Source organism: Rutidosis leptorrhynchoides, chromosome 4, assembly GCF_046630445.1.
Source record: "Rutidosis leptorrhynchoides isolate AG116_Rl617_1_P2 chromosome 4, CSIRO_AGI_Rlap_v1, whole genome shotgun sequence".
NCBI lineage: Eukaryota > Viridiplantae > Streptophyta > Magnoliopsida > Asterales > Asteraceae > Rutidosis > Rutidosis leptorrhynchoides.
The window spans coordinates 478,411,060-478,426,215 of NC_092336.1; the positions used below are offsets into that span (position 1 = coordinate 478,411,060).

Here is a 15,156-nt window from a genome sequence, read left to right on the forward strand (position 1 = left end):
TTGAATTCGCTGCTGAACACAAGAATCCGCCTCTGATTCAAGTCTGTATAGTCTTGGATAGAGGACACTTAGTTTATCATTCCAGATCCAATGCTCATGCCAAAAAGAAGTGTCGTTCTCGATGCCGATTTTCTTTATGAATTAATTGCTAAACACCACTTGAGCATCATCCAAATACAAACCTGTTGCAATAATATTACACCACACGCTTGATGACGAAGAGTGGTTTGAAACACTCCTCGACATTAAGCCGCCACACGAACCGTAAATAATTTTGATTATTTTGACCCAAAAAGACTCGGTTTCGGTTATGAACCTCCACCACCATTTACCTAATAAAGCTAAATTTTTGATTTTTAGAGACCCGATGTTAAGGCCTCCGTTCTCAAATTTGTTGATGACATTATCCCATTTGACCCAATTTATTACCTTACCCGACCCCGACCCGCCCCAAAAGAACACCCGCCTCACACTCTCAAGGATTTTGATTACACTCGAAGGAGCACGAAATAGCGAGAAATAGTACAACGGGAGGCTATTGAGCACCGACTTAATTAGGACTAATCTTCCTACGAAAGATAACGAACGCATTTTACAACCGGAGAGTCTAGCTTTGAATTTCTCGATAACCGGGTTCCAATCCTTTATTCCCAATTGGCAACCCTAAGTATACGAAAGGAAATTTGCCTACTTGGCACCCAATATGATTTGCTACCCGAGTAACTTCATCGAAATTAACCCCGACACCATAAAGACAACTTTTTTGAAAATTGACTTTTAGACCGGAAGATAGTTCAAAACATTTTAGAATGTTCCGGAGATTTAGGGCATTCAATCTTCCCCACTCCCCAAAGAAAATCGTGTCGTCCGCGAATTGGAGGTGCGAAACAAGAACTTTATCATGCCCCACTTCCACCCCTTTAAATAAACCTTTCTCGATTGCAGCTTTTGTTAAAATGTTAAGCCCTTCCACCGCCAAAATAAAAAGAAAGGGGGAAAGAGGATCGCCTTGGCGAATGCCTCTCCCTAAAGAGAATTCTTTAGTGGGGGAGTCGTTAACCAACACGGAGATAGAAGCCGATTTTAGACAGGCACCAATCCAATTAATCCATTTCGCCCCGAACCCCATACACTTCATAACCTCGAAAAGGAAACACCAATTTAAGCTATCAAACGCTTTTTCAAAGTCGACTTTGAAAATAATACCTTGCTTGCGGTTAACATTGAGGAAATCAACTGTTTCGTTAGCGATTAAAATGCCATCTAAAATGTACCTATCTTTTAAGAACGTACTTTGTTCCGAGCCAACCAGATTGGGTAGAACCTTCCTAAGTCTATTCGATAGTATCTTTGCCACGATTTTATAATAGCTACCTATTAGACTTGTAGGCCGGTAATCCCCCAATCCCAAAGTCACTAATTTCTTAGGAACAAGGGTTACAAAAGACGCATTACAACCTCTCGAAATATCCTCATTCTCCCAAAACCAATTGATCGCATTGCAAAGATCGCCCTTAATAATATCCCAAAATACCTTATAAAAACGTAGGTTAAAACCGTCTGGACCCGGTGCCTTATTACTACCACACTCCTTTACTGCTTCATAAATTTCATCAATTGAGAAAGAGGATTCCAATTCAACAGCTTCGGTGCTTGAGATTGAAGGATAATTGTAACACTGACAATTTTATTTTATTTTTTTAAACACAGCAGAAGACTTTATTAATAAACACAGTATAGGTCACGTCATTACATTAATCTGAGTAATTAAGTTTAGGTTTACACAACGGTGTTACGTTATTACAAAACATGATTTAAACAAAAGTCCACATCAGAGTAGGGTTGTCAAACATGTCTTCTGCATCAGCACCCATCCCGACTAGCAGTACCTAAACCTGCAAGGGGAGAATATGTGGGGGATTAGCGCACCGCTAAGTGAATGGAATCTATCTAACAGATATAGCTTAAGCCACACACAAGCTATATACTAACAACAACATATGCTAACTACCAACTAGCATACAATAAGATAATACGAGGATCGGTGGCTTGTACGAGCACACGACTCCTAGCTGATCGAACTTGAGTCTACCGATAGTCCCTGCTACTCAATTCACAGTATAATTATCCAGATGCAGGGGGTGCATCGTTCACACTATACTCCACAATCAGTAGCCTATGGACCCAACCTCCCCATGGCACAGTTGACCTCATACAGACTCTAACCTCTCCCAGGCACGGTCTCGAGTCCCGAGTCTCCCTAGGCCCGACTGGTGCCATTCACACAGTGTACAGATAATTCACATACAACATCAGGCATACTATATTATTCTAACATGGAAATTTCTACACTATGCATGGTAAAAGAGTCAACCACAGCAGTATGATATGCTACTTAAACTCTATCCTGAGATAGACCCACTCACCAATTACCAGTAACTGCTCAGTTATTATTTCTGAGCTTCCTCCTTGTCCTTATAACCTGAGAACAACACAAACAAAGTTAATATACATATCCAATAAATAATATAATCATTTAATACAATTAACTAGGTCATAACACCATATATTCATAATTTTATGAGTCTACATCATGACTCCATTCAATAATGGCATACAGGTGCGTGCAAAACACGACATACACACTAAAACTCCTTTTCCGACCAAAAAACAGTTTAATCTAGTTTCTTAAAAGTTTACCATTGAAAAGTATTCTTTATTACGATTCTAACGATAGTTTATTCATCAAAAACGGAGTTACGTTTTGAAAGTTACGCCCGTTTCAATTTCATAAAAGGTACTGTAGCAATAGTGGCACTGTAGCAACTCGGTACTGTAGCAATAGGGGGTACTGTAGCAAATAGTGACATTGTATAAACTCGGGCACTGTAGCAAATAGTGACACTGTAGCAACTCGGGTACTGTAGCAAATAGTGACACTGTAGCAACCCGGTACTGTAGCAAATAGTGACACTGTAGCAACTCGGTACTGTAGTAAACTGGGTTTCGAACAAGTTCGCTGATTTTGTGATTTTTCCCCAAAAAACTCAATTTCTAAGTATTTTTGACCAAATTTTAAGCACAAGAAAGTTACTAAACATATATACAACCTATTTCTAACATCAGTTAAGCGTAACCAACACATTTAAGCAAGAATCAAACCCAAAATCACACTTTTTAACTCAAGAACATAAAACCCCAATTTCTAACAATCAAAGCATGGATTCAACAAGACAAACCTGAGATGATGCTCACAATGATGCTAGAAATCAGTTTCTAAAGTCTCTTAATCCAATTTCAAGTTTAGATCAATTAGGGTTTGTGAAGAGGATGAAGTTTAGGTACGGGTGTGTGTGTAGAATTTTCAAGAAGAAAAAGGAAATGAGCTGTACTATACACTTAAAAGGGTTAAAAACCCATACCCCATCACACACGGGTATTTACCAGTTATCTTATCTGATAACCTTTCGTATCTCCTTAGGCGGTCCTAACGGAATCCAAATTAAATAAACCAACCTGTTCTGGGACCCTTGTCACAAACTGGTCACAACACAATTATAATAAAACACTAATAAAATAATTAAAATAAAAGCATTTAAGACTAAGCACAAACTCTAAGGGCAAAATAGGCAACTTATAACTAGCCCGGGTTTCAGTCTGTTACAAATCTACCCCCCTTAAGAAGATTCCGTCCTCGAAATCTGGTCTTGGTCAAACAAACGAGGGTAGCGATTTCTCATCAACTCTTCTGTCTCTCGCGTAATGTTAGAACCCAAACTGTGTTTCCACTCAATCAACACCATCAGAATCTCTTTCTTTCTCAGCTTAGTCACCTTTTGGTCAGCCACATGGACCGGCTCTTCCACCAATTTCTTATTCAAATCGAACCTTAAATCTTCTAAAGGAAGAAGTTGTGTTTCATCATCGACTTTACACTTACGAAGATAACATACGTTGAATGTATTATGAATACCAGCTAACTCTGGCGGAAGATCTAACACCAGAGTCTGATCATTCAACACTTCACTGATCGGAAACGGACCAATAAATCTTGGTGCTAACTTACCACGTTTACCGAATCTGATAATCCCTTTCCATGGCGAAACTTTCAGATACATTCGTTCACCCACATTAAAGGTTACCGGACGTCTACGCGGATCAGCATACATTTTCTGCCTATCTCTAGCGGCTTTCAAATTTTCTCTCGCAATTGCAACTTTTTCGGCTGTCATTTGAACAATTTCGGGACCTGCAAACTGTTTCTCCCTGGCTTCTAACCAACAAGTCGAAGTTCTGCAACGACGACCATATAACATTTCATAGGGCGGCATCCCTATACTCGAATGATATGAATTATTATATGCGAATTCGACCAACGGCAAATGTGTATCCCACGAACCACCGTATTCTATCACACAAGCCCTTAACATATCCTCCAAAGTCTGTATCGTTCTTTCACTCTGTCCGTCTGTATGAGGATGATAAGCTGTACTTAAATTCACACGTGTACCCAGATTCTGTTGAAGACTATTCCAAAAATTTGACACAAATCTGGAATCTCTGTCTGAAACGATCGATAACGGCACACCATGACGACTAACTATTTCTTTCACATACAATTCGGCTAACTCATTTAACGAAGCTGTCTCACGAGTAGCAAGAAAATGAGCACTTTTAGTTAGACGATCCACTATTACCCAAATCATATCATGTCTTTTCTGAGTTCGAGGTAATTTGGTCACAAAATCCATCGTTATATGTTCCCATTTTCACTCTGAAATATGTAACTGACGTATCGAACCATAAGGTTTCTGATGTTCTGCCTTCACTTGAGCACATATATGATACTTTTCGACATAACGGGCGAAATCTGATTTCATTGTTGGCCACCAATACACTGTTTTCAAATCATGATACATCTTATTACTACCCGGATGTACTGTCAATCTGGATTTGTGAGCTTCCGTCATGATTAAATCTCTCAAATCTCCTAGCTTAGGCACCCAAACACGATTGTTTAAGGTCTTTAGTCCACGTGAGTTATCAATTAAGTCAACTTTTCGTTTGGTCATTTGTTCAGATTTAATATGTTCGTCCTCTAAAGCACATGCCTGAATGGTTTTTAAGCTGTTAATCAAATCTGAAGTTATATTCAAACGAAGAAATTTCACATTTTCACTTGACTTTTTACGACTTAGCGCATCTGCAACCACATTTGCCTTACCCGGATGGTATTTAATTTCACAATCGTAATCTTTGATCAACTCTTGCCATCGTCTCTGATTCATATTCAATTCTTTCTGTGAGAAGATATACTGCAAACTCTTGTAATCTGTACATATAACACAATGGGTTCCATACAAATAGTGTCTCCACAGTTTCAAAGCAAACACTACTGCAGCCATTTCAAGATCATGCACTGGATAATTCTTCTCATGAACTTTCAATTGTCGCGAGGCGTAAGTGATTACTTTATCTCTTTGCATTAATACATAACCCAACCCAGCAAATGACACATAACAGTATACCACGAAGTCATCTGAACCTTCTGGTAAAGCTAATACTGGTGCCTGACACAGTAGCTGTTTCAAAATCTGAAATGCCTTTTCCTGTTCATCAGTCCATCGAAAGGCTACATCTTTACGAGTCAACTTAGTCAACGGACCCGCTATTTTCGAGAGATCCTTGATAAATCTGCGATAATAACCGGCTAATACCAGAAAACTCTTAATCTCAGTCGGAGTCTTCGGAGAATTCCAATTCATTACCGCTTCTATCTTTGTCGGATCAACTTTTATACCCTCGGCACAAATCACATGACCCAAAAACTGCACTTCACGTAACCAAAATTCACACTTTGAAAATTTTGCAAATAGTTGTTCACGTTTCAACAAGTTCAAAACCTGTCTTAGATGTTCAGCATGTTCACTTTCGGTCTTTGAATACAATAGTATATCATCTATAAACACAATCACAAACTTATCTAAGAACGGACGACACACTCTATTCATTAGATCCATGAAGATTGCTGGCGCATTCGTCAACCCAAACGGCATGACAAGAAATTCATAATGACCATACCTTGTTCTGAACGCTGTTTTGGGTATATCTGATTCAGCAACACGAACCTGATGATATCCGAATCGTAAGTCTATCTTAGAAAAGAAAGAAGCACCCTGTAACTGATCGAACAAATCGTCTATTTGAGGTAACAGATACTTATTCTTCACTGTTCTTTTGTTCAATTCACGATAATTAATACACATACGCATTGACCCATCTTTCTTTTTAACAAACAATACCGGAGCACCCCCACGGTGAAGAACTCGGTCGGATAAACCCACGATCTAATAGTTCTTGAATCTGTGACATCATTTCACGGATTTCAGACGGCGCTAATCGGTATGGAGTTTTTGCAACTGGAGTTGTTCCAGGAACCAACTCAATCTTATATTCGACTTCCCTTACCGACGGCAGACCTGGTAACTCATCTGGGAACACTTCGGAAAATTCTGATAGTACCGGAATATCAGCCACTGTTTTTTTTTCTTTCTTCACATCAATTACATATGCAAGAAATGATTCAAAGCCCTTTCCTATCGACTTTTTTGCTTTCATCATGGTTATCAACGGAAGATTATACCCGCTCCGCTCCCCTCGGGCCACAACACGGGTTCCATCGGTCGAACGAAAGGTAATCATTTTCCTATTGCACTTAATATTAGCCCTAAGTGAGCTCAGCCAATCCATTCCTAATACTACATCAAAGCTAGGAATAGGTAACACTAAACAAGTCACAGGGAAAGACTTCCCTTCGATCTCTATACAAACCCCAGACACATATGTTGTGACGGGTGTGATCTTACCATCGGCTACTTCTACACTAACCGGCTTGGATAATACAGTAGCTGGTAAATTCAACTTAGCACAGAAATCTAGGGACATAAAACACCTATTGGCACCACAATCAAACAATACGCGAGCTGGTATTGAGTTGATTAGAAACATACCGGTGATAACTCCGCTGTTTGAGGGTTCTTCCTCTTCTGCCCACTCGAGGCAGTTGACCCTCCAGCTGATGCTGAACGCGCCCCTGACCCTGCCCCGAAACTACCACTCTTCGACGGACAACTAACTGCACGATGCCCTGGTTTGTGACAAGTCCAACACACACTATTCGGATACGGGCATGCTGAAGACTCATGTCCAACAACACCACACTTTAAGCATCTTCTTGTAGCCTCAGAACATTGACCACTGTGAGAAGATCGACACGTGTGACACCAATTCCCTTTACCTGATCTGTAGTGACCTGAACTTTTCCATGGTTATATATATTAATTGAGATTGATATTTACATGATTAAATGTTTCCAACATGTTAAGCAATCAAACTTGTTAAGACTTGATTAATTGAAATAAGTTTCATATAGACAATTGACCACCCAAGTTGACCGGTGATTCACGAACGTTAAAACTTGTAAAAACTATATGATGACATATATATGGATATATATATATATATATATATATATATATATATATATATATATATATATATATATATATATATATAGTTAACATGATATTATGATAAGTAAACATATCATTAAGTATATTAACAATGAACTACATATGTAAAAACAAGACTACTAACTTAATGATTTTTAAACGAGACTTATATGTAACGATTATCGTTGTAAAGACATTTAATGTATATATATCATACTAAGAGATATTCATACATGATAATATCATGATAATATAATAATTTAAAATCTCATTTGATATTATAAACATTGGGTTAACAACATTTAACAAGATCGTTAACCTAAAGGTTTCAAAACAACACTTACATGTAACGACTAACGATGACTTAACGACTCAGTTAAAATGTATATACATGTAGTGTTTTAATATGTATTTATACACTTTTGAAAGACTTCCATACACTTATCAAAATACTTCTACTTAACAAAAATGCTTACAATTACATCCTCGTTCAGTTTCATCAACAATTCTACTCGTATGCACCTATATTCGTACTCGTACAATACACAGCTTTTAGATGTATGTACTATTGGTATATACACTCCAATGATCAGCTCTTAGCAGCCCATGTGAGTCACCTAACACATGTGGGAACCATCATTTGGCAACTAGCAAGAAATATCTCATAAAATTACAAAAATATGAGTAATCATTCATGACTTATTTACATGAAAACAAAATTACATATCCTTTATATCTAATCCATACACCAATGACCAAAAACACCTACAAACACTTTCATTCTTCAATTTTATTCATCTAATTGATCTCTCTCAAGTTCTATCTTCAAGTTCTAAGTGTTCTTCATAAATTCTACAAGTTCTAGTTACATAAAATCAAGAATACTTTCAAGTTTGCTAGCTCACTTACAATCTTGTAAGGTGATCATCCAACCTCAAGAAATTTTTGTTTCTTACAGTAGGTTATCATTCTAATACAAGGTAATAATCATATTTAAACTTTGGTTCAATTTCTATAACTATAACAATCTTATTTCAAGTGAGGATCTTACTTGAACTTGTTTTCGTGTCATGATTCTGCTTCAAGAACTTCGAGCCATCTAAGGATCCGTTGAAGCTAGATCCATTTTTCTCTTTTCCATTAGTTTTATCTAAGGAACTTAAGGTAGTAATGATGTTCATAACATCATTCGATTCATACATATAAAGTTATCTTATTCGAAGGTTTAAACTTGGAATCACTAGAACATAGTTTAGTTAATTCTAAACTTGTTCGCAAATAAAAGTTAATCCTTCTAACTTCACTTTTAAAATCAACTAAACACATGTTCTATATCTATATGATATGCTAACTTAATGATTTAAAACCTGGAAACACGAAAAACACCGTAAAACCGGATTTACGCCGTCGTAGTAACACCGCGGGCTGTTTTGGGTTAGTTAATTAAAAACTATGATAAACTTTGATTTAAAAGTTGTTATTCTGGAAAAATGATTTTTATTATGAACATGAAACTATATCCAAAAATTATGGTTAAACTCAAAGTGGAAGTATGTTTTCTAAAATGGTCATCTAGACGTCATTCTTTCGACTGAAATGACTACCTTTACAAAAATGACTTGTAACTTATTTTTTCGACTATAAACCTATACTTTTTCTGTTTAGATTCATAAAATAGAGTTCAATATGAAACCATAGCAATTTGATTCACTCAAAACGGATTTAAAATGAAGAAGTTATGGGTAAAACAAGATTGAATAATTTTTCTCATTTTAGCTACGTGAAAATTGGTAACAAATCTATTCCAACCATAACTTAATCAACTTGTATTGTATATTATGTAATCTTGAGATACCATAGACACGTATACAATGTTTCGACCTATCATGTCGACACATCTATATATATTTCGGAACAACCATAGACACTCTATATGTGAATGTTGGAGTTAGCTATACAGGGTTGAGGTTGATTCCAAAATATATATAGTTTGAGTTGTGATCAATACTGAGATACGTATACACTGGGTCGTGGATTGATTCAAGATAATATTTATCGATTTATTTCTGTACATCTAACTGTGGACAACTAGTTGTAGGTTACTAACGAGGACAGCTGACTTAATAAACTTAAAACATCAAAATGTATTAAAAGTGTTGTAAATATATTTTGAACATACTTTGATATATATGTACATATTTGTTATAGGTTCGTGAATCGACCAGTGACCAAGTCTTACTTCCCGACAAAGTAAAAAGCTGTGAAAGTGAGTTATAGTCCCACTTTTAAAATCTAATATTTTTGGGATGAGAATACATGCACGTTTTATAAATGATTTACAAAATAGACACAAGTACGTTAAACTACATTCTATGGTTGAATTATCGAAATCGAATATGCCCCTTTTTATTAAGTCTGGTAATCTAAGAATTAGGGAACATACACCCTAATTGACGCGAATCCTAAAGATAGATCTATTGGGCCTAACAAACCCCATCCAAAGTACCGGATGCTTTAGTACTTCGAAATTTATATCATATCCGAAGGGTGTCCCGGAATGATGGGGATATTCTTAAATATATGCATCTTGTTAATGTCGATTACCAGGTGTTCACCATATGAATAATTTTATCTCTATGTATGGGATGTATATTGAAATATGAAATCTTATGGTCTATTATTATGATTTGATAATATATAGGTTAAACCTATAGCTCACCAACATTTTTGTTGACATTTTAAGCATGTTTATTCTCAGGTGATTATTAAGAGCTTCTGCTGTCGCATACTTAAATAAGGACGAGATATGGAGTCCATGCTTGTATGATATTGTGTAAAAACTGCATTCAAGAAACTTATTTTGTTGTAACATATTTATATTGTAAACCATTATGTAATGGTCGTGTGTAAACAGGATATTTTAGATTATCATTATTTGATAATCTACGTAAAGCTTTTTAAACCTTTATTGATGAAATAAAGGTTATGGTTTGTTTTAAAATGAATGCAGTCTTTGAAAAACGTCTCATATAGAGGTCAAAACCTCGCAACGAAATCAATTAATATGGAACGTTTTTAATCAATAAGAACGGGACATTTCATGATCCAGATCCAGTACTACTCTGACCACTTTTACTCTTCGATTTAATCCCACTAGACTTCTTGGATTTAGATCCTGATTGACCAGATACTTGCCCACCTTGTTGTAGCACATTACCAAATATTCTGTTTCTGGCGGCCTGAACATCACTTTCTACCATCTTAGCCATCACAACAGCTTGAGACAACGATGTAGCTGTTCTAACAAAAGTTCGGTACTCTGGCAGAATAATATTAACAAAATGCTGAATACGAGATGCTTCGTCTGGCTCCCATTGTTGTACAAACCTCAGTTTATCCATAAACTTCTCTACTACCTCATCGATCGTCATTTGAGGTGTCATCTTCATTTCAAGAAACTCAGTCTTGATTCGGTTCATATCAAACGGATTACAATACTGTTCACACACCTTCCCATAAAACTGCTCCCATGTGATCATACTCACTTGCTCTTTCGGTATACTGGAAATCAAAGAATCCCACCAAATCATAGTCCTACCTTTCAACAGTCTACTAGCATATGTTACCTTCAGCTCGGGTTCACACTGACACGCTTCAAATACCCTTTCAACTTCTCGCAACCAATTGAGAGTTACAGTCGGATCAGTACTTCCAGAGAACTCGGAGGGTTTGCAATCACGAAAATTTTTATAAGTACACCTTTTGGATGGTTGCATGTAAGGTTGTTGGAACATTTGCATTTGGTATGGATTCATCATCATGGGATTTTGGTAAGTAAAGGTATTTTGTGGTGGCATATAATATTGGTTAGGTATTTGATTCTGAAAACTGGTTCTGGGGCACATTAGGTATTGTTTGGGATTGCGCGGTTGGGAATCCAGGTGGTGTATCATCATTTCCAGAATGCCTCGCCAATTCAAGCTCATTAATTTTGTCCTCAGCCTCTTTTAGCTTGCTTTCTAACTGAAGGATGTAACTACTCTGATCATCATCCGACTCAACACCCTCTTCTGGTGCTCTGAATGTTCCGGGGTTGGAGGGGCCAGTTGCGTTTCTATCAGCCATACCTGTGCTACAAAACATCTCACACAAAAGCTTAGTGGATAACAGTTAGTTCAATCACAACTAACACACGTATATCTTATTTTCCACTTAGCCCCCACTCCCACAGACATGTTTGACTTGCCTCAGGGTTTGGGAACAAAATACGCGCACGTATTTGCTGCCAAACCATGCTCTGATACCAACTTGTAACACCGACAAATTTTTTTTTTTAAACACAGCGGAAGACTTTATTAATAAACACAGTATAGGTCGCGTCATTACATTAATCTGAGTAATTAAGTTTAGGTTTGCACAACGGTGTTACGTTATTACAAAACATGATTTAAACAAAAGTCCACATCAGAGTAGGGTTGTCAAACATGTCTTCTGCATCAGCACCCATCCCGACTAGCAGTACCCAAACCTGCAAGGGGAGAATATGTGGGGGATTAGCGCATCGCTAAGTGAATGGAATCTATCTAACAGATATAGCTTAAGCCACACACAAGCTATATACTAACAACAACACATGCTAACTACCAACTAGCATACAATAAGACAATACGAGGATCGGTGGCTTATACGAGCACACGACTCTTAGCTGATCGGACTTGAGTCTACCGATAGTCCCTGCTACTCAATTCACAGTATAGTTATCCAGATGCAGGGGGTGCATCGTTCACACTATACTCCACAATCAGTAGCCTATGGACCCAACCTCCCCTAGGCATGGTTGACCTCATACGGACTCTAACCTCTCCCAGGCACGGTCTCGAGTCCCCAGTCTCCCTAGGCCCGACTGGTGCCATTCACACAGTGTACACATAATTCACATACAACATCAGGCATACTATATTATTCTAACATGGCAATTTCTACACTATGCATGGTAAAAGAGTCAACCACAGTAGCATGATATACTACTTAAACTCTATCCAGAGATAGACCCACTCACCAATTACCAGTAACTGCTCAGTTATTATTTTCGAGCTTCCTCCTTGTCCTTATAACCTGAGAACAACACAAACAAAGTTAATATGCATATCCAATAAATAATATAATCATTTCATACAATTAGGTCATAACACCATATATTCATAATTTTATGAGTCTACATCATGACTCCATTCAATAATGGCATACAGGTGCGTGCAAAACACGATATACACACTAAAACTCCTTTTCCGACCCAAAAACAGTTTAATCTAGTTTCTTAAAAGTTCACCATTGAAAAGTATTCTTTATTACGATTCAAACGATAGTTTATTCATTAAAAACGGAGTTACGTTTTGAAAGTTACGCCCGTTTCAATTTCATAAAAGGTACTGTAGCAATAGTGGCACTGTAGCAACTCGGTACTGTAGCAATAGTGGCACTGTAGCAACTCGGGTACTGTAGCAAATAGTGACACTGTAGAAACTCGAGCACTGTACCAAATAGTGAAACTGTAGCAACTCGGGTACTGTAGCAAATGGTGACACTATAGCAACTCGGGTACTGTAGCAAATAGTGACACTGTAGCAACTCGGTACTGCAGCAAACTGGGTTTCGAACAAGTTCGCTGATTTTGTGATTTTTTTCCCAAAAAATTCGATTTCTAAGTGTTTTTGACCAAATTTTAAGCACAAGAAAGTTACTAAACATATATACAACCTATTTCTAACATCAGTTAAGCATAACCAACACATTTAAGCAAGAATCAAAGCCAAAATCACACTTTTTAACTTAAGAACATAAAAACCCAATTTCTAACAATCAAAGCATGGATTCAACAAGACAAACCTGAGATGATGCTCACAATGATGCTAGAAATCAATTTCTAAAGTCTCTTAATCCAATTTCAAGTTTAGATCAATTAGGGTTTGTGAAGAGGATGAAGTTTAGGTACGGGTGTGTGTGCAGAATTTTCAAGAAGGAAAAGGAAATGAGCTGTACTATACACTTAAAAGGGTTAAAAACCCATACCCCATCACACACGGGTATTTACCAGTTATCTTATCTGATAACCTTTCGTATCTCCTTAGGCGGTCCTAACGGAATCCAAATTAAATAAACCAACCTGTTCTGGGACCCTTGTCACAAACTGGTCACAACACAATTATAATAAAACACTAATAAAATAATTAAAATAAAAGCACTTAAGACTAAGCACAAACTCTAAGGACAAAATAGGCAACTTACAACTAGCCCGGGTTTCAGTTTGTTACAATAATGCAGTTCTTACAGGGATGGTCTCAAGGGATCCGGTTCCTCAAAAATTGCCATGTAATGATTAAAAACTTCATCTTTGATAACATTCGGATTTTCGTTCAAAACTCCATCGATGTGAAGACCACGGATGTTACACTTATTATACTTGTTTCTAATAAGTGAATGAAAAAATTTTGTATTCTCGTCGCCTTCAATGGCCTATCTAATTCGTGCTTTCTACTTTAACATACAAGATTTTATCGTTTCTTTTTCAAGCCATGATTTCCTTTTTTCTCTCCACGATTCCAATTCTGTCTCGCTTAATAGGACCGATTCAGCTTTTAACTCGAGCTCAGTAGTTTCATTCCTTAGAATCTCGATCTCCATATCAATCTGCCCAAAATTCTGTTTGCTCCAGCTTTTGAGGGCTGCTTTCACTCCTTTCAATTTAACAGCGAATTTAATATCCATTCTGGTCCCAGAGTAATCAGTAGTGTTCCATGCTTCATGAACCACCTTGCCAGCATCTTTGTCGTCAAACCAGATGTCGAAAACCTTAAAAGGTTTTGGCCCATAGTTTATTTCAGCGTCTTTTAGAAAGATCGGACAATGATCGGATTTAGTTCTATCTAAGGTTACAGCTGAGATGTTACCCCAAATTGAATGAAATTTCCACGAGACGAGAAAACGATCCAATTTACTAAACTTAGTCCCGTCGTCACTGATTCGAGTGAATAATCGCCCACCAATTGGTATATCAATCAAGCCACTTGAGTTGATAAAATTGTTGAATCTATTCGCTCTATTCGCATCAAAAACACAATTAAACCTTTCCGAGTCACACCTAACCTCATTAAAATCTCCGCAAACAACCCATACTTCATCCTCATTCTCGACCGTTTTAAGCAATTGATCCCACAGAATTTGTTTTTTGCTATCGTCGTGGGGCCTGTACACATTTAGGACGTTTAAGATAGCCCCGTTGCTTTTCCAAATTCCACGAATACCAATGGCACAATCGAACCTAATAACATCAGTGGCATCAAACTCGATAGTATCCCAGATAAGAAGTTGTCCACTCGATTTACCAATCATTTCTTGCTGTATGAAGTTGCAATTGTCCGAACCCCAAAGTGATTTTACCCAAGTCTCATTAACAACACGAAGTTTAGATTCCTGAATAGCTAAGAAGGAAGGCTTTTCTTTCAAAATGATTTTCTTTGTTTCCCCGAATTTGCTTAATTTTCCCGAACCAAAACCCCTAATATTGTAGGAGATGATCTTCATTTGAAACAAGAAATTACGATTGAGGAAAAGAAATACACTTACTGAGTTTGAGGTTTGCGCTGCC

At 37.3% G+C, this 15,156-nt stretch overlaps 1 protein-coding gene across 1 annotated transcript; it reads right to left on the bottom strand.

Moving 5' to 3' along the window:
• Positions 1-14,042: 14,042 nt before the first annotated feature.
• Positions 14,043-15,092, bottom strand: LOC139842326 (uncharacterized). Its single transcript, XM_071832477.1, has one exon. It carries the CDS (start codon positions 15,090-15,092, stop codon positions 14,043-14,045), a length of 1,050 nt encoding a protein of 349 aa, XP_071688578.1.
• Between the last annotated feature and the right edge of the window lie 64 nt (positions 15,093-15,156).